The sequence below is a fragment of the Echinops telfairi genome, unplaced genomic scaffold (assembly GCF_000313985.2).
Source record: "Echinops telfairi isolate 266 unplaced genomic scaffold, ASM31398v2 ScPeMD7_1713;HRSCAF=2227, whole genome shotgun sequence".
Taxonomy (NCBI): domain Eukaryota; kingdom Metazoa; phylum Chordata; class Mammalia; order Afrosoricida; family Tenrecidae; genus Echinops; species Echinops telfairi.
In genome coordinates, this window is record NW_022105611.1 from 4511787 (window position 1) to 4532165 (window position 20379).

The 20379-nt window shown below is 38.7% G+C and overlaps 1 protein-coding gene across 1 annotated transcript in view; it reads right to left on the reverse strand.

Moving 5' to 3' along the window:
- The window catches only part of TYR (tyrosinase), a 122383-nt gene that overhangs the window by 69727 nt on the left and 32277 nt on the right, over positions 1-20379 (reverse strand). The window contains exon 3 of the mRNA XM_004708892.2: positions 1455-1602. Within this exon, the coding sequence (XP_004708949.1) occupies positions 1455-1602 (148 nt within the window). The remainder of the gene's footprint in view (positions 1-1454; positions 1603-20379) is intronic.

Consider the following 20379-nt stretch of genomic DNA (forward strand, 5'->3'; position numbering starts at 1 on the left):
CTCATCTTTTACAGATGAGAAGATTGAAAATGAAGAAGAATTAGGAGCCTGCAACCATGAGGGGAAGTTGGGTAAAGAGACTGCACAAGAGAGGGTAATTTCTGGCTAGAAAAAAATAATTCTTTAAGAGTTAAAATGTTAATTTGATAACAGGAAAGATAATGTAATACTAATGACAAAAGGCCTGGATTTTTAAAAATTTGCAAAATTCCTATACAGTCAATTATGAAAGACAGACCTAAAACAAAAATAACAAAATATAAAAGATGCATTTTAGAAAAGGAAATATAATTCATCTATAACAAATAAAAATAGAGAAATATTACATAACATAAAGATTGTTCAACTTGCTTTTCAAACCTCAACAAAGAAATTATTCAGGTAAAATAATTCCTCTATTTTGCCTTTTGTTGTTTGTGTTTGTGTAATAAAGTTCAATAATTTATTTTTCAGGTAGAACATTATTATGCACTTACTAACTAAATGCTACACAAATCACTAGAAGAAAATAAACACCATCTAAGTCATTAACTCTGCCCTTAGGTTACTCATAAATTACTGGAAGGGAAGTGACAAACAACATGATAAGAAATAATATAAAGAGAATGTGGTGTGGATTAAGATACAAGAATAAGGATGTGCTGGAAAATCTATATCAGCTCCTCAGAAACAAAATCCATGATTTTAGCGTTTTCTGCTTTTCGTGATACAAAGACTCCCATCATGCTTGCTTTGGAACTGGCAACTTGAGATCACCAAGCACACGTCGGGTGGGAGAGACGTTGGCAGACAGGAGTGGCCCGGCTATACTTCACGAAGGAGGTATAATCTGAGGCTACGCTGGAATCGTGTGTAGAAATGAGCTCAAGAAAAATGGGTTCCAGATTTGGGGACATATAAACAATGCATACAGTCAGGATGGATGTGGAATAGTCAGGCAAGGATATACAACGTTGAGTAAGGGCTAAATAATTATACTCTGTAAATAATAAATGTCGACGATTGAAGCTACTTTTTTTGAGAAACTCTGGGCTGAGTATCCTATGAGGAAAGTTGGGTGCTACAGATTTCTGGGACAAAAAACCTCTCACTTTATGATGCTTCATCCTCCACTTCTGTCCCCAGAAACTATATTAGGTTCAATGTGTGGACTAAATCAGAAACAACTGTGTGGACTAAATCAGAAACAACATTGACATTTGCTTCTTAGTTTTGAGTTATTATACTAATAATCAACAAATGTCTAATCATCAAATAGAGAATTAGCAGATTATTCTAAGAAGGACGAAATGAAACATTTGCATCCAGATTGTTAGTTTAGGGTCTGTTGCTGGGAGAACAAATCTGAAATAATAGACACCATCATTTTCTATGATAAATCAAATTACATCTAGTAGACATTTACTATATTGAAAGCCATTATCACATAAGTGATGAGAATGTTGTCAACCTACCTATCAATAAATGCATGATGAAGAAGAAAGATGGGATCATTGGCAGATCCTTGTACCTGGGACATCGTTCCATTCATAAATATGTGCAGGGCGTTGTGCATGCTGCTTTTAGAGGCATCTGCTAGTCCAGTAAGTGGATTAGCAAATCCTGTTGATATAAGAGAAAATTGAAAAAAAATTATTTTCAGTTTATCACAATGGCTGAAAATCTAAGTGATTATCTTACCAGTGCTGTAGTTACACTCTTCAGAAATAAAAGAAAACCTTATTCACAAGGATGAAAGCACAATTCATTATGTATTGGAATTCTTGATATTGAGTATGCCTAGTTAGTGTTTGATGAATTTTGGGAATTGAGTAGCGTTAATCTGGAAACAATGAACTGCATTAACCAAACGGAATAGGCTCAGTCAATTTGTATTTCTTCCGGTTGATCCTGCCTCTGGTTCCTCCTTTAGATACTGAAAGGTTGTCCTTGTTATGTGCCATTGTGCTAGGACCATAGAAACCCCATGTACAATGAACGAAAACCCCTCTCTGTCCTGACTCAGCCTCAAAATGGTTGTTTTGTTTGAGCCCAGGAATAGAATACTGAAAAGTAGTAAGAGTATTGTGTAATATTCACTCTAGTTACTCTCATTTAAACCTTTAACTGTACTCAGGGAAGATTTTTACAGCCTGTGCCCCCTTGCTTTCCAGTGAATAGTTTTAATTTTGGCTCATGAGTCCATAGAAAGCATAACATTTGTGATGTTTCCACATTATAATTCATCATGGACAGTACCGAAGACATCCATTAATTATGTATCTGACTTGGCAAAAACACTTGTTTCAAATTAATCAGAATTCTGATAAATTGTTTTATGCACTATTTGGAATAATAATAATGGAGATCATTATGATAATAGCAGTTGAGTTCCATGCTTTTTGTGCCACACACCCTTCAATATTTGCAACAACCCTCTCACGTAAATGTTCTTATTCCCCATTGGGAAGAAAACGCCCTCAAAGAAGTCTGTTTCTCAGTGCGACTCAGGTAAGGGGAGAGTTTGGATGTAACTCCTACGAAATCAGACGTCCAAACCCAAGCTCTCATTTAGTGATTTGTTTTAATAGTCACTCACATATTCCTGGGGAAGTGGTAGAGTAAGTTAGCATGTCAGTGTTCTTTCACACAGGATACACAGGTAGAACGAAGATAAAATAATAGATCAAAAAGGCAGAGTGACAAAGCTACATTTAAGCAAGAACCAATTTGGGGAAATATGGTGAAGGGGATATGATTGAATTTCAGAATTAAGAAATAGCAAGCAAGCAGAACTGTGAGTAAAATTATAATAACAATCAAAGGTCATGAATAGATAGTAAAAGCACTAGAAGTCAGGCAGGATAGGCCCAAACCCAAACCAACTGAGTTGACACTACCTCAGAGTAACCTTGACGATGAGGTAAAATTCTCCATGGGGTTTCCAAGGCCAAAATTCTTTACTGAAGCCAACTGCCACCTTTTTCTCCGGTAGAGTGGCTGGTGGGTTTGAACTGCTAACTTTGTGGTTAGCGGCCAAGCACTTAACCACTGACCATCAGGCTCCTTAGGGGAGGTCTTGCTTCATTTTATACAGTTAGAATAATTTTCTCAGCAAGCTGCATTTTTTAAATTAATTTTTCATTGTGAATAGGTGGAGGATGGAGTTACAGTTCAGATCATCAACGAGGCATTGAGTAGTTCGAACTATTCATCAACCCCATCACCCAGCCCCATGTCCTATCCTCTCCCTCCCCTGATTTCACTTCTCCCTCTATGAATCTCTACCCGCCCTTCTACCCAAGGGAATTCCTGGCAACCTTCCAGTCAGTTACTCCCTCGCTGTCCTTGCCTTGAGAACCTTCAAAGTCTGCCTCTTTGTTATATAAATCTTTGTCTCAGCGTTTCTCCTTATAATAGCCGTCTCACACAATAATTGTTTTTTTTTGTGTGTGTAATTGACTAACTTCACTCTGCATACAGCTCTCCAGCTTCTTCCAAGTCATCATGTGCTTCATGTTTTCGTCTTTTTGTTTTTAAAGCAACGCATAAAATTCCATTGTGTGCATGTACCGGCGTTTCTTTATCTGATCTCCTACTTACTAATGGGCCTTTGGCTGTTTCCAGCTTCCTGCTACTGTGAACAGAGCTGCAATGAACATAAGAGTGCACATGTTTCTTGTGTACTGGCTCTTACTTCTTTAGAGTGTCTCTGCAGCCAAAGTATTTCTGGTGCAAATGGAGTTTCTATTCCCAGTTGTTTGAGGTAGTGCCAACTCACTTCCCACAATGGTTGTACATCTTAACAGAACACTAGTAGTGTATAAGAGTTCAAATCTCTCCACACTCTCTCCACAATTTGTTGTCCGCTCTTTTTATATCTGGGATGGTATTGCCTGTGTAAGGTATCTCATATTTATTTGCATCTCCCGGGTGGCTAATGATCGTGAGCATTCTTTCATATGTTTGTTAATAATTTGGATGTAAATTTTGGTGATCTGTTTATTCATCTACTTTGCCTACTTTATAATTAGAGTATTCAATTTTTTTCTTATCTAGTTATTGCCGTTTTCTATACATTTTAAAGATCTGTCTGTTGTGCTGTTGTGAAAGATTTTCTTCTCAGTGTGTGAATACTCCTTTTACTCTTTTGATGAAGTCTTTTGATGAACATGTGTCTTATGTTTATTAGGCCCCAGACATTTATTTTATCTTTTACTGTGTTTTTTTCCATTAGTATGTTTGGTAGTATATCTGTACCTTACAGGAGGGCCGTCAACCTTGTCCCTAGTTTCTCATTGATAGACTTATTGTTCTGGAACACATTTAAAACTTTTGTCCATCTGGAGTTCATTTTTGTACGCAGGGAGAGGGATACTACAGATGTTTTTGTTGTTATTTCAGTACTTATTGCTTCAGAACCCCACATGCAACCAGGTGCTGTGGAGTGCACGTTGACTCATGGTGACTCCATATGTCTTAGAAGAGCTGTGCTCCCATGGGTGGTCACCGACTGTGAGCTTTAAGATCTCCAGGTTTTTCTTTCTTCTGTGTCACCCCTGCTTAGTAACCAGAAAAGTGGTGGGTTTTTTTTCTCTTTCAGGTTATCCAAAATACGATAGAGAATTGCACAACTTAAAGTGGGGCAGAACTCTCTGCTTCACAAAGACTTCTTCATGCACTTGTAAAACGTATATCCCTTGACTCTTGCATAAATGCCCCCTGCTCTCCCATTGCTGTGAGTCCCAGCATCTCTGTCTCTTATCTGGCCATTTATGCACATCTTTTTAACTTACTTTACTCTCTTGTGATGATTATACCAAGTCCTGTTCCCTCCAGCCCACCCAAACAAGATACACTTTCCTTCCGAATAACTCTCTTTTCTATGGCATCTGTTATGAATACATGGTATAGATGACACTTAGTATGTCAGGCATGTGTGTAAGAACTTGATGAGAACCACTGCCGAAAGCTTTCAGGAGGACCCTACACGTGGGAACTCCTGGTGGCACAATCCTTAAATGCTCCATTGCTAACAAATACTTTGTCAGTGGAATCCAGTGTTTCTGTGGAAGAAAAACGTGGCCTTGAAAACTCTATGAGGCAGTTACACTTTGTCCTAGAGAGTCCTTGAGTCAAAATCAATACCATGGCACCTACCAGAGGTGGGGAGTCAGACTTCAGGAGGGGTGAAAGATGCATCCTTCTTCTGTACAGCCAGAGAAGGGAAGCTGTGAAAGGGTAGGTGGAAAAAAAGTGTCCAAGAGCCTCTTCAATCAGAGTAAGTTTTAAAAAGTTAATTGGGGAGGATCTAGAAATAATAATCCTTAGAAATCTGTGTACCATTTACTTGTTAGAAAGTGTTTATAAACCTGTAGTCATGTGACTGTTCTACTTTGAAAATGGTGGTGCAAAAAATATGCTTGAGCATATGTAGGTTTACATTCTATAACACGGAGCCTGATCATGATTTTCCTCCAATTAGTTACCTTATTACAACCTCAGCTTCTTCACTGGTGAAACAAGAATTGTGGCGAGGGTTCATTTTTATAGCAGATGTGAGGCATTAAGTATAGGATATGGAACACAATGGATCCTTCCTGTCTTATAGCTATTCTTATTATAACACCTTATTGTGATGGAATGACCAAAAGATTGGCTATTTGATCCCACCTGCTCAGAGACAGAAAGGCCCGGACATAAAGTTTGCAGCCAAGAAAACCCTATGAAGGAGTCCTAATTTGTCACATGGGGTTGCTGTTGGTCTCCACGGCACTGAAGAATACAGCATTGCAGTTCATAAGTATGTGATTATCATGAAGGATACTAGCCAAGGACATGTGCGCTCCCACTCCATCCCTTCAGAAAAGCCTCCATTGTTGCAGCTCCCTGTACCAGGACTCATTCCAACTCTAGCTATGCCTCCAACTTCCTGGTCTCCAAGAAATCTGCCTGCTACTTGTCATTCAACCGCAGGTGTTCAAGCACAATCCAAGGAAATGCGCCTGACGTTCTCATAATGTGTTCAGCAAGGTTATGGTTTCTTTACTCCCAGGTTATGCTGCCTTCCCAGCTGTTGCTTCTAAGGGAGCCTCCAGCATGGCCAAGACAGGGCTTCCAGATAAGAAGTATGTAAGAATGAGACCATACCCAGCCTTGTGGTTGTAGGAACCAGAATGTTAATATAGAGATTCTTATTATTTTAATAATTTAAAAAGAACTTGTGTCTTCAAGTAGGAAATGCCTCAGAAGTAGGACTCAAGTACTTTGTGTTCATTTTCCAAAATTAAATGAAAAAGGACATCTTTGGATTTAAAAGAAAAGCATATATTAATTATGCATCATTCACTTTTCCTGCCCTACAGAAAATAAGAATGCAAAAGATGAACGCTCACCATAGGACTCAAAAAAGGCCTTCAGAGAACGTTGGTAGTTGTCACCTGATAGAGGAAATTTATTTATGGATATGAATCATGTAAAAAAGTGAATATTTTCTATTGTATGTCTTCATTGTTGGCCAAAGATATCACTTTAAAAGTTAGAAATGATTGCAGCAGTATCAGTAGCTTGCCTTGCTGAGACTTTATCATTTGGAAGAAAGAGTCAAAGAGTTAAATATAGGCATCAAATAAGAATTGTATACTTTTAAAAATCCTTTCATATACACGATCCTATTTGAATCTCATCTCCTTATAAGGCAATATTACCATTGCCCCAATTTTACAGAAGAGGAAAGTTGCAGTTCATAGAAATTAAATAACACTGCGAAATTCAGGCAGCCAGTCATTGAAGATGTCAAGGAATTGAATATAGCTCTGATTGATTCCAAAACCTGTGTTCGTTTCCACACACCAGAGTTGGAGAGTGTCTGTACCGACTTGCTTACATACTTTGTGCACTGCACCTGAGATGAACTTACTGGTTTGCCATTTTCATCCCTGGCGAGCAGCAAGGTGAACGTGTCATGTGCTCATCCCTGTTCAGGCATTCCCCATGGAGGAAAGTCTAATAAGCCAACAGGGACCTTGTTAGCAGCTACTGGTGCCCAAACAGCTCAAACTTCTTCTTGTAGGGCAATGACAGTTGCTTCAATTATTCTGTTATGCCTTCAAGTCTATTTGCTGCATTCCTATGGGAAATGCATAAGCACAATTTCAGGCTAATGATAGCAATGGGAACTTTCAGTTTCTCAATCCATCTTCCTTCCCACTTCTTTTGTTTTCCAGGAAGACCCTGGGAAAAAAGTTTTTGTTTGTTTTTATTGTTAAAACAGTAAGATTCTACCCTTAATGATTAGGATGTAGCAAATCTAGATAGGGTCCCAGTCAAGTGCATGTTTAAGAAGCCCCCTCAGGCAATTCTAATGTGCAATCAGGATCAAAATTCATCAAAATCAAGCTAATGTATTCTTTCTGTAAACCTGAACTAACACATCAAAAAAATTTACTTATTCATATATTATTTTCTTCACTTGACATTTTCTCCCCATGTACTCTTATGATCCCAAAAAGCACCGGCCTTAATAATTCCAAACTATTCACTGCCCTGTGAGTGTTTCTTCCCGATAATGGCTCCAACTTGGTTCCTGGAAAGGAACCATTTTAAAAACGTGGTAACTACCCTACCAGCAACTGGATAGACCTTTTCAAACACATCATCCATTTGATTCAGTATCTTCCTTCCTGGGAAGCTGTGTAATAGGTGCTGCCCTTTATCATGTCTATTCGATTTTAAAATGTGAAAAAAAAGTCACCACATGCTCCGGAAAATAGAGAAGATTTAATTTGACATAAAACAGACTCCAACTTCTTTTAATGTTGCATAGTATTTCAGAGATAGAGTTGGAGATAAGAAGCCAAAGAGAAAATGAGGAAACTTGCATTAGTGCATCTGAAGACTGAAAATAAGTGGCTGTTAGACGCCCCCCCGCGATACTTCTTCCAATTTACTCTCCTAATGGGCAACTTAATTCAGGAACTATGAAACGCACAGCATCACGGGGCTACACACAACAGTGTTACGAGATTGTATGTGATGGCTGAGTTCTTTTAAAGGCTTGTAATTTAAACGATTTCTAACAGAAATGGAAAATTGCAGATAAAAAGGATCTTGGATATAAGCAACTAGGTACAATGAAAACATTAATTTTTGATTCAGTTTTCAAAGAGCTAACACTACAGTCATAGATATATTTAATTCGCATTTATATGTATTAGAAAATACTTTTAATTTGACTCAGCAGATTCCTTCAGTTCTGGAGAACAGGGCCATGAAGAAATCTAGTGAATGAGTAGTTCAGAGATTTTTACTGTAGAATGATTAGATAATTTCCAATGTTACAAATTGTCCACAAATTCTATTGTTCTCAAAACATAGTCTCAGAGCCAGCGGGACTAGAAATTTTTAGAAATTATAATAATTTTTTAGAAATTATTAGAAATTATAATAATTCAGCCCTACCTCAAATCTGCTAAACCAGAAACGTTGGGGTGAGCACTAACATCTTATATTTGTTAATAAGTCCTCCAGATGACTCTGAAGCACACTAAGGCTTTAGAAAGACTGGTTTAATTGTTTTTCTTGTCTGCATAAATATGGTGAATTGCGATCATTTTGACCCGTATTGATATCATTTTGACCCGTATTGATCTTCTGCACAACAGAATGAAACACAGCCCGGTCCTGAGTCATCCGCACAATTGTTCCCGTGCCTGAGTCTATGGTTACGATCACCCTGTCAATCCAGCTCCCTGAGGGATTTTAGGCAACACCATTAAATATATTCAGAAACATTTTTCATTTCATGTACTCAGTAGTGTCTTGGCAAAAGGGTAATAACCAGATCTCAGAGGGAGGAGTGCTGCTTTTTAGCATTTTCTAATTATAGATACATCTATTGTGTGAAATTTCAAACTACCAACCTGATATTACTGATTGAGGAAAAGCATTAAACTCAGCTCTCACAAGCAGGCTTAGTTCATCTCCAGACCAGTAATAGATGTTCCCCACAATACAATACAATGCTGTTTGTGATCTATCTGCCTTTGAGGAAATCCAAGCAATTAAACTATTATTCAGATTTATGCACCATTGAAGAAGGTGAAAGATTTTACCAATAATATCAGTCTGAAATTGATAAATCATGCAATGAAGATGCATTGATAATTATTGCCCATTGGAATGCAGATGCTGGAAACCAAGAGAGAAGAAGAGCAGTGGGGAAATAGGGCCTTGGTGAGAGAAATGAAGCTGGAGATCACATGGCAGAATTTTGTAAGACCGATGACTTGTTCATAGCAAATATCTTTTCAACAGCAAAAATGATTATATATATGGACTTCTCCGGATGGAATACACAGAAATCAAATTGACTACATCTGCAGGAAGAATCCATGGAGAAGCTCAATATCATCAGCTAAAACCAGGCCAAGGGCTGACTGTGGAACAGACCATCAAATGTAAGTTCAAGTTAAAGCTGAAGAAAATTAACCCAAGTCCAAGAGAGCCAAATATAACCTTGCGTCTCTCCCATCTGATTTTTGAGAATATCTCAAGAATAGATTTAATGCATTGAAATCCATTGACAGGAAGGAGAGAGAAAAAGAGTGGAACATATCCTGGCCCACCAAGCCCCGAGGACGATATTCCTGCTCAGAGCAGCCAATGCACAGAAAGGACCATAGGGCTGGCCCCACCAGGAGACATGGCATCCCTCAGTGACCCATAGGGCTACAGGAACCACACTGGAGACCCAGTGTGGAAATTGTGCCCGATCTGACCCCATCACACCAGGGGGAAACACTAAGGACATGCAACAGAGCAGCAAGGGGAACAAAGCAATGAAGTCCCTGGGGAATACCAAAATAGGCTTTGGGGCCACTTCATGGCACCACAGCAGCCTCGACTGGAAAACACTCCTAAAGGTTAGCAAAAAGATAGGAGCTATTTATAGGCTTTTCTTTTTTATGTTGTTGTTTTTATTGTTATTGTTGTTTTGTTTGGTTGTCTTGTTTTTGTGTTTATTTTTGTCTCTGCATGTCTGTCTACATAAGATAAGCAGGATAAATAATCTGGAGGAATAAACAATGGGACTGATGGTTCCTGGGGGAGAAGGGAAGGTTGGGGGTGGGGGAGAAGAGGTGTGTCAATGAACCCAGGGACAAGGGAACAACAAGTAGTCTTAAATTGATGATGATGAGGGCATAGTATGCCTGGTGGGGCTTGATCAAGGGCAATGTAACCAAGAGGATTTACTGAACCCCCAATGAAGGCTGAACATGATCGTGGGATGAGAGGAAGGTAAATGGAAATAAAGGCAACTAGGAGGCAAAGGGAATTTTTAGAGGTCTAGATACGGACATGTACATATGCAAATATATTTATATATAAGATAGGGATACAGATATATGTACATATATTTATATGTTAAGTATTAAAGTAGCAGATGGACATTGGGTCTCTACTCAAGTACTCCCTCAACACAAGAACACTTTATTCTAATTACCTGGCATTCTGTGATGCTCACCTTTCTTGACACAACCACTGAAGACAAAAACGGGTGCATAAATAAATGTGGTGAAGAAAGCTGATGGTGCCCGGCTATAAAAAGATATAGCATCTGGTGTCTTAATAGCTTGAAGATAAACAAGCGGCCATCCAACTAAGAAGCAACAAAACCCACATGGAGGAAGCACACCAGCCTGTGTGATCAAGAGGTGTCTATGGGATCAGATATCAGGCATCAAAGACCCAGAACAAAAAATCATATCCATGTGAATGAGGGGGACTCTGATGTGGAGATCCAAAGTCCATTTGTAGACAATTAGACATCCCCTTACAGAAGGGTTACAAGGAAAAGATGAGCCAGTCAGGGTGCAGTATAGCATTGATGAAACATACAACCTCCCTCTAGTTCTTTAATGCTTCCTCCCCCACAATATAATGACCCCAATTTTACCTTACAGATTCGAAAAGACCAGAGCAGGTACACTGGTACAGAAAAGAGCTTGCACACAGGGAATCCAGGAGAGATAAACCCCTCAGGACCAATAATGAGAGTATTGATACCAGGAGGAGAAGGGAAGGTATGGGGTGAAAGGGGGAACTGATCAAAATGATCTACATATAATGCCCTCCCAGGGGGACAAACAACAGTGAATGAAGGGAGAAAGCAGTCAGTGTAAGACATGAAAAAAAAAAGTATCAAGGGCTAGTGATGGAGGGAGGGTGGGGGAGGTGATACCAAGCTGATACCAAGGGCTCAAGGAGAAAGAAAATGTTTTGAAAATGATGATGGCACCATCTGTACAAATGTGTTTGACACAAATGGATGTTTGACACAATGGATCTGTACAAATGACACCATCTATACAAATGTGTTTGATGCATGGATTCTGATAAGAGCTGTGAGAACCCTCAATAAAATTATTTTTTTTAATGATGACAGAAGACTTGAGTTGTGGAAGGACAACAGAACATATTCATGAAGCAATAAAAGGTGAGTGAAAAGAGAAAATATCAAAATGAATATCAGAAGAGACTCAATTATAGAGTAACTAAAGGAAATGGAAGAAATGATATAGTCAAAGAGCCGAACAGACAATTTCAAAGGGAAGCTCAAGAGGACTAAGTCAAAAATTATAATGAAATGTGAAAAGACCTTGAGTTAGAAAACCAAGAAGAAAAAACATGGTCAGAATATCTTAAACTGAAAGCATGCAAGAACAAATTCAAGCCTTGAGTTGCAATACTGAAAGATTCCATGATCAAAATAGCAAATGATGCATTCAAAGAAGATGGAAAGAATACACAGTCACCATACCAAAACAAATGAATTGACATTTAGTCCTTCGTAAGGCAGCAGATGAACAAAAACTCACAGTGTTAAGGAAAAAGGTCAAGCTGCATGGAAAGCATTAGCCAAAAGCATGGTTCTAGGAATTGAAGGAATTCTAATGGAAATGTTTCAACTAGCTAGTGAAGCACTGGATGTACTTAAGCATCTTTGCTTAGAAATTTGGAAGACAGCTACTTGGCCAGCTGACTAGAACAGATCCATATTTGTACCCATTCCAAAGAACAGTCACCCAACATGATACTCAAATTATAGAACAATTATCACTGATACCACACTTAAGTGAAATTTTGCTTACAATCATCCACCAATGGCTGCCATGCATTGACAAGGAGCTGCCAAATGTTCATGTCAGATTCCAAAGAGGACATGAAACAAGGAATGCCATTGCTGATGTCAGATGGATCTTGTCTCAAGTCAGAGAATATCAGAAACATATTTTCTTGGGTTTTATTAACTATTGCCAAGACATTAAATTGTGTGGATCAAATAAACTATGGATAACTTTGAGAAAAATGGTCATTCCAGAACACTTCATTGTGCTCATTCTGAACTTGTACATGGATCAAGAGGCATTTGTGCATATAGAATAAAGGAAAACTGCATGGTTTAGAATTCAGAAAGGTATGAATCAGAATTGGATAGTCTCACCATACTTATTTAATCTGTATACTGAGCAAATCATCAGAGAATTTGGATGAAATGAAGAAGAATGTGGCATCAGGATTAGAGGAAGGCTTATTAACAAGCTGTGACGTGTAGATGGCACAAACTTGCTTGCTGAAAGTGAGGAGGACTTGAAGCACTTGCTGATGAAGATCAAGGATTTCAGCCTTCAGTATGGGTTACAATTCAATGTCAAGAGGACCAAATTCTTTACAACTGGAACAATAGAATAGGTACCACCATGATAAATAAAGAAAATTTGAAGTTGTCAAGTGTTTTGTGTTGCTTGGATCCCCAATCAATGCTCTTGGAAGCAGCAGTGAAGAGATCCAATGGCTAATTGTATTAGGTGAATTCAGATTTGAATGAGGTATTCAAGACCTCTTTAGCATCCTGAAAAGGAAAGATGAGGTCTTTGAGGACTAAGGTCTGCCTGACTCAAGCCATGGTATTTTCAACTACCTTATATATATGTGAAAGCTGGACATTGATTAAGGAAGACTGAAGTAGAATTTATGCATTTGAATTGTGGTGCTCTTGAAAAATATTGAAACTACCATGGACTGCTAAAAGGACAAATAGATCTGTCTTGGAAGAAGTCCAGCCTGAGTGCTCCTTAGAAGCAAGGATTGTGAGACTTCCCGTTACATGCTGTGGATCAGCCCTTGTTGGAGGACACCACAATTGGTGGAAAAGAGGAGCAGTGAAAGAGAGGACGGTCCTGCATAAGATGGACTGACAGTGGTTGCAGCAGTGGGCTCAAGCATACAAGCCACTGTGAGGATGGCGGAGGATAGGGCAATATTTCATTTTGTTGTGCATAAGGTCACTATAGGTTGGAGCCATATCAAGTAAATCTGATATTTTTTATAATTTTGAATTTCTACTTTTTTCTCCTCCATGTCAATGTAAGCTCTCCTATTGTGACCCTCAGTTGTTTCTGTTAAGTATCCAATTTGAATTTCAGTCTTGCCATAAATTTGACTTGTTGTAAATTATCATCTACACAATATTTTTAAAAGATTCAACAATATTTATTTTCTAAAGTTGCCTGTGCTCCTCTGTGTTAGTCCAGGTTGACTAGAGAAACAAATCCAGCGACACTCATATACGTGTAAGAGAGAACTTTATATCAAAAAGTAATTATGCACCAATACAACATCCCAGCCCAGTTCAGATCAAGTCCACAAGTTCAGTATTAGCCCACATGTCTGATATTAGTCCATAAATCCTTCTTCAGATTCACGCAGCACATGCAATGATGCTGAATGCAGGAAGATCACAGACTGGTGGGTGGAAAGTCCTGTGGTTCCAATGGTGGTGGAAGCATCTCCAGGGCTCTGGCTGCCATCAGCATGACTCCATGTGACTTGTCAACAGGGATGTATAACAAGGAGAGAGTATGTCCCACCTCCAGGGAGGAAGAGAGCACGTTCCAGAATCCTCATGAGAAGGCCATGCCCTCAAGGAGGGATCACCAGGCTGTGAGCCGGTTGACAGGCCAAACTCCACCCCTACATTCTTTTATCAAGTTGACACATCTTCCCACCCCACAATGCCTCTGTTTCTTCCCATTCCTGACCATGGAAGGGGGTGGTCTTGCTGACTTTATTCAGTCTTTTAGATAAGTTTTCTTAGTGTGGCCCGTAATGCTTCTGGAGTCCCAGGTTTGCATTTTGGGCCTTGGAGAGATCAGGATCTCCCCAGTGTTCCAGTGTACGTGGGTTTCCAGGGGCAATGTGAGGAATGATAGGTGGGATTGAGAAACTGGAGTGTGATCTGCAGGTTTCTGTTGTTGCTTTGCAGTTCAGCAGAATTTCCGCTTGTGGTGGGAGGGCCTGGGATTGTGGTTGTACTTGGAGCTTGCTTCCCCGTCTTTGTCAGTCTTCCTGTGTTGCTATGACTCACTATATCATGAGGTTTGTTTAAGTCCATTGAAGGATTTAAGGAAATTTGGATTTTTTTCTGTATTAATTTGGTGAGGAAAGCAGCACTAACCATTGCAAGGAAGATCAGAATCACCCGAGCCTGGAGTGTCCTCAGAGGCATTTCCTGGGTGTCCATGAAGGAACCCCAATAATTTTTCTTGGAGCGGGGCACAGAAGGTAACAGGGGAAGCCGCTGAATGGCGATAATCTGAGTGCAGCTTTCGTGGGAAGAGTCACTCTTTGTTTTGCAGATATTTGCATGAGAAAGCTTTTTTATATAGTTAGATCCAGAATTCTTGGTTGATCTGTTCAGAGAACCTTTTAAAATAGTACAGATATTGGGATAAGAAAGGATTCAGGTGAAGATTTGGGAGAAGCTGGAGTAATGAGACCAGATTGGACAAAGAGGCCCGTGTCCAAGTGCATTTGGAGGCCGCTGCCTAAGGGATGGCAGTGGTTGACGTTTCTCACTCCAAGGCAGAGCCCAGAGGCTGTGGGACCGGGCATTTCCCCTTTTCCAGCACTACACAATTGATTATAAATAGAAACATGATTTCTAATTTTGTTATTTCACTTCTCTTGCTACTTACTTACTATTGTACGATAGAGACTACACCTATTATTATGTCTTCCACTCCTACGTTATAGACACTAGATTAGATATTTATCATTTTCCCATCTTATACTTAATCATCATAGTTGCTTTGTAGATATTACACCCACTATCAAGCAATGAAACTCAGACTCAGAAAAGCAAGATGGTTCATCTAGCCAAGGTCATTAATCTACAGTACTCAGTAACTAGGTCTGGATTTGGAACACTTATCTGCCAAATTTCAAATTCTGCTTTTAATTATATTGTTATATTTTGTCAGTTGGTTTAGAGCTATAAGTTGCACTAAAAGCTAAAATAATTGGGTTGGCAATAGACTTTCTGTTCTAGTTCTAATAATGCCCTGACATCCTTTGTTCTTATAATGTTTATTTGCAGAAAAAGCTGCACTATTGATCCATCCCAGTTGTCCATAATAAACTCTTTCAAAATTGAGAAAAATCTTTTTAAAAGGGTTCCAACTCTCCCACTGACCTTGAATAAGAACTTCACCAGCTCCTATTATATATATTCAAAATATATTTTAATGCTTTCTCAATTTTTAATTGGACAAATTAGTTTTCAGTCATGAGTAAGAGAAGGCTGGATTTCTTTAGAAAGGTCAGAAAAAAATCAGACCCCGAATCCTACCCCCTTATATCTTAAGTTTACTTCTGTCAAATTTAATTCACTTACTGGATTCCAATAATGGCAGAGAGCTATAACTGCTTTTTAAAGGTTGCTTTTAAAAGTAGGAAGTGTTAACCTTTTACAACAATTTGAGAATAGGCTCAATTTAGGACTCATACTGTCTGAAACTACTCTTGTCCATCAGAGGCTTCAGCCCCAGGCTACTTCACAGTAAAGAGTTTGGTTATATGCAGAATTAGTAAGTTCGATTCTGTGTAAATCAGTTTATGAGACATTAACCTAAATATTTATTAAATCTTTATGATGCAGAGGGGATGATGTTAATAATTTATAAATATTAACTCATGTAATCTTCTTAATTATACATGAGATAATTTCTGTGTTTTTTTTAATCCCCATTTGTATTGAAGGGGAGCGCTGGTGACCTATGTGGTAGTTATGTGCTGGGCTGCGATCTAAAGATCAGCAGTTCAAAACCACCAGCTGCTCCTTGGGAGAAGGGCTGGGCTTTTGACTCATGTAATCAGTTACAGTCTCAGAAACTCACCAGACAGTCCTATGCTGGTCTATAGGGTCACTATAAGATAGCATCGACTCGATGGCAGTGAATTTGGTTTTGGAGTTTTGGTATATAAAGGATGCTTTACCCAAAGTAATTTGGCTAGTAAGTGATATAACAGTTAACCCTGGCTATTAACCATAATTCTAAAACCTGACATTTTTATTTATTAGATTTGACAACATGAACTTCTGTTTTGATGATTTGTCACCCATATACTGTGTCAACCTTGTCGAATCATCTATGTCCTCTGAGTCTCTGTTCCATCATACATAAAATGAGCTCAATAATACTTATGTTATAAAGATTTTAAAAGTAGTAATTAAAATAATGAATACGAAAGGTTTTCAGGACCTGAAAATGTAAGCTTATTATTGTTAGAAATTATTAATTCCAAGGGTTCTTTTGGGAATTTTTAAGAATATTTTGTAAGGCTACTACAAAACTGTATAATTTTCCTCTTTCCTTTTTTTGCACTTTACCTGATTTTCAACATATTCTTCTGAATAAACAATTTTAAAAATAATATCTTCTTGGACAAAGAAACATGTCTTATGTCCATCAATTGAATAACATGTACCAATGCACTTTTGATCATTTATTGCCTTTGAGTTATAATCCTTTATCCGATGTCCAGTCCTTAATTAGATTATGCTCTGAGAGCAGGATCTGGGTTCTTTTCACGGCCATTTTCCACATACTACATCGTGCCTACATACAGTATATGGCTCAGTAACTGACCAAAATAGATATGAAGAAATGGAGTATTCATTCCTTTTTTGAAACACGAAGCAATTTTCCTGTTGCTAATATAATTTTAGAATCAGTTAAATTAACATTTTCAAAACATGCTATAATGATTTGTGATTGGTGACTTCTTACAAAACTTGCTTTTTCTTGTGGGATCACCATCAGAGACGTCTTTGACTCAGATGACCCGTGGTGTGAAGCTGGCCTTTATGTACAGCAGGCCATTTCTCAATAGTCACTTCAAGGAATAATTACTGGGACACAGAAAAAGGCTTAATTGGGTTGGATGAAAACGAGTTATGGTATTGTTCAGCATGTTTGAGCTAAGGGAAAGCATTAAGATTGAAGAGATAAATTACTACTGATTTAAACATAGCTTAATCATAGAAATAATTACCTACCCATAGAGTATGAAATAAGTTTTGAGAAGTGAAACTGGGCCTCTCTGACTTCTTTTGGCTTGTGCTTCGGGCAAAAACCATGTAAAGTAGGAAGATATACCAGAAAGAGATACATGCTAATAAAAGCAAAAGTGAGTAAGTAAACTGTCATTTCAAAGCTGAGAATTCAGGTCTCAGTGAAATGAGGCCACACAGCTGATAAATGAAGCCCCACAAATTATTAGCTCTTAGAAGGAAAAAATAGGGGTCACTGTGTTAGGCTGGATTACCTAAAGAAGCAAAACCAGTGATGTATGTGTTAACGGCCATTAAGTCAATTCTGACTCAGAGTGGCCCTGTAGGACAGATGAGATTTTGAGACAGTAACGGTGTTTTTTTAATCATTTTATTGGGAGCTCACACAATTCTTAGCACAATCCATACATTCATCCATTGTGTCAAGGACATTTGTTGCCATCATCATTCTCAAAACATTTGCCTTCTACTTGAGCCCTTGGTATCAGCTCCTCATTTTCCCCCCTCTCCCCGCCACCCCTCCCTCATAAACCTTTGATAATTTATAAATTATTATTATTTTATCTTGTGAGACTGTAACTCTTTACAAGAGTAGAAAGCCCTGTTTTTCTACCACAGAGGGGCAAGTGGTTTCACACTGCTGATCTTGTAGTTAGCAGCCCTCAGTAACCACTAGGCCAAAAGGTCTCTTTGTGTGTGTGTGTGTGTGTGTGTGTGTGTGTGTGTGTGTGTGTGTGTGTCTCGCAGAGAAAGAGAGAGGGTAAGAGATTCCTGTCAAGAAAATGGCTTGTCCATTTCAAGTTCCGTGGGTCAGATGTATCTCCTTAAGCATACATAATTTCTAAACAAAGACAATAATAGTCAGACTTGTGCCTAAAATGATACAACTAACATGTGCACACCCCAACATGCACCAACCTTATACTTCAAAATGATCAAAGCAAAACATTTGATGCATACATAATGATTTGAAGCACTCATAAGGATTACCATGTTTGTTTATGCAACCAATCGCATTGCCATAGTTGCTATTTAGAACTACCTTCTTCTACCATCCATTCTGTAGTCCCTTTGCTCTCAGTGAGCACTTCAGCTGGTTGTGGTTCTTTGCCTGAATGGTGACACAAACCTTCATTCCTAAAAGGTCTAGGGTATTAGTAATCATGTAAGGATTGGCTTTCTATAGCTTACCATTTACTTTAATCCCTGGCCCTTGTAGTACTAAAAGACAACAACATAATTTCATAAAAATCAAGCTATTCTGATGACTACTCTGTCTATGCTGTCCATTACAGTAATCACATCCATCTTATCTCTTTTTACTGAATGTCCCCTATGACCATCGTTCAATCAGGGAAATTCCACTATCAAACTGGGCTTACATCAAATAGCGGACGTTGCATTCTGTAGAGAAACTAAGACTCCCAAGTTTGCTCTTTGTTGTAGGGTAAAAGATAGGTCCTCCAGCCTCCTGTGTGAGTCTATAGGTCTCTCCTGATAAATCCCCTCTAACATTTTCAAAAGCCTTTGGATACATTTGTCTACAGTATACCAAGGGTTAGAATATATGTAGTAATAAAGACATTACCATTAATAGCCTTTCTCTCACACACTTTTCGTGTTTCTATCATACATATTAGAAAATGCCAGCAGTTCTTTGGAAGTACAGAATACCTCCTCATGTGTCACCAGTTCTACTTCACCTGTTAGAACTTGCTGGGACTAACTGCTGTTTTAGGTCTAGCCACAATGATGAATAGCGAGGGTACTTCCTAGGAGAACTCAGTCATGTCTTGTAAGCTATCTGCCTCAGGAGATGCTCCAGACCCAACCTCACGTGCCACATCAGCAGCACAGTGGGGCTAATCTCCTTTAATGTGAGTAAAGGGGATAAATTTCTTACTGCTAGTGGATTAGCAGGCAAAGGGAAAATCATATCTTCAGATAGGAAGGGTGGTACTGTTGGTTCAAGTGATTCAATGAAATTTAGGATCTCAATGTCCCCATCTTCTTGATTATTTGCAGGTATGTACCCATCCCAAGTTTTAAGGTCCCATTTCTTCCTAAACATTACTCCCACTTCAATATCAGACACCATTCAAGGGCGGGAATTCAGTTCACATTGTAATTCAGCCACTCTTACGATAAGCCTCTGCGTTTGATTTCCAGCAGTCTTCTCCATAACTAGAAGGCTTTGTTTCATGGCACAGGTGGAAACATTGGAATCTTTTATGTGGCACTTGAGCTGTGATCTAGAACCCTGAGCTCCTCTTTCCATTCCAGTTTTTTCTATTGTAAATAGTAGCAAAAAAACCAGTTTCCTTATACATCTTAATTAAAGAAAGGCCAGGCTTTCAACTCCAGTAAAGAGTTACAGTCTTGGAAACTCACAAGAGCAATTGTATCCTACCCTACAGGGTCGCTATGAATCATCATCAATTCCATCATCAATTCCATCGTCAATTCCATGGCAGTGAGTTTGGTTTGAGGTTAGGTATTTTCCTTTCAGCATTACAGGCAAGAATAACCGGAGAACCAATTTAAGAATAAAAAATGTCACTTCCCATAGCCCTTCTTTCTTTTTCTTTCATGAATCTGGAACCAGAGAAATTAATCCCACTTCTGAACCAACTGAGAAAATTGTATGGAGGACACATATGACCTCTTCTTGCTACACAAGAGAGAAGGAGAATGCATCTCCACACTAGCCCAAGGCCAATGAGCACCTGCATTAAAAAGTAATGGAGGTGGATGTATTTGACCTTCTCTGCTTCCCTATTGCAATGAAGAAATGACAAGACAAGCATCCAGGTATATCCTTATCTACTTATTCTTATGTCAGCTGTTTCTCCCATACTGAAATGATATTGGGTTTGATAATGCATTGCAGTGAACACACAGACTCACAGATACTACTCCCAGTTAAGCAGGGTTTCCTAGGGAAGTGAATAGGTTACTGCAAGTCAGGATCAGCAAACAGTAAC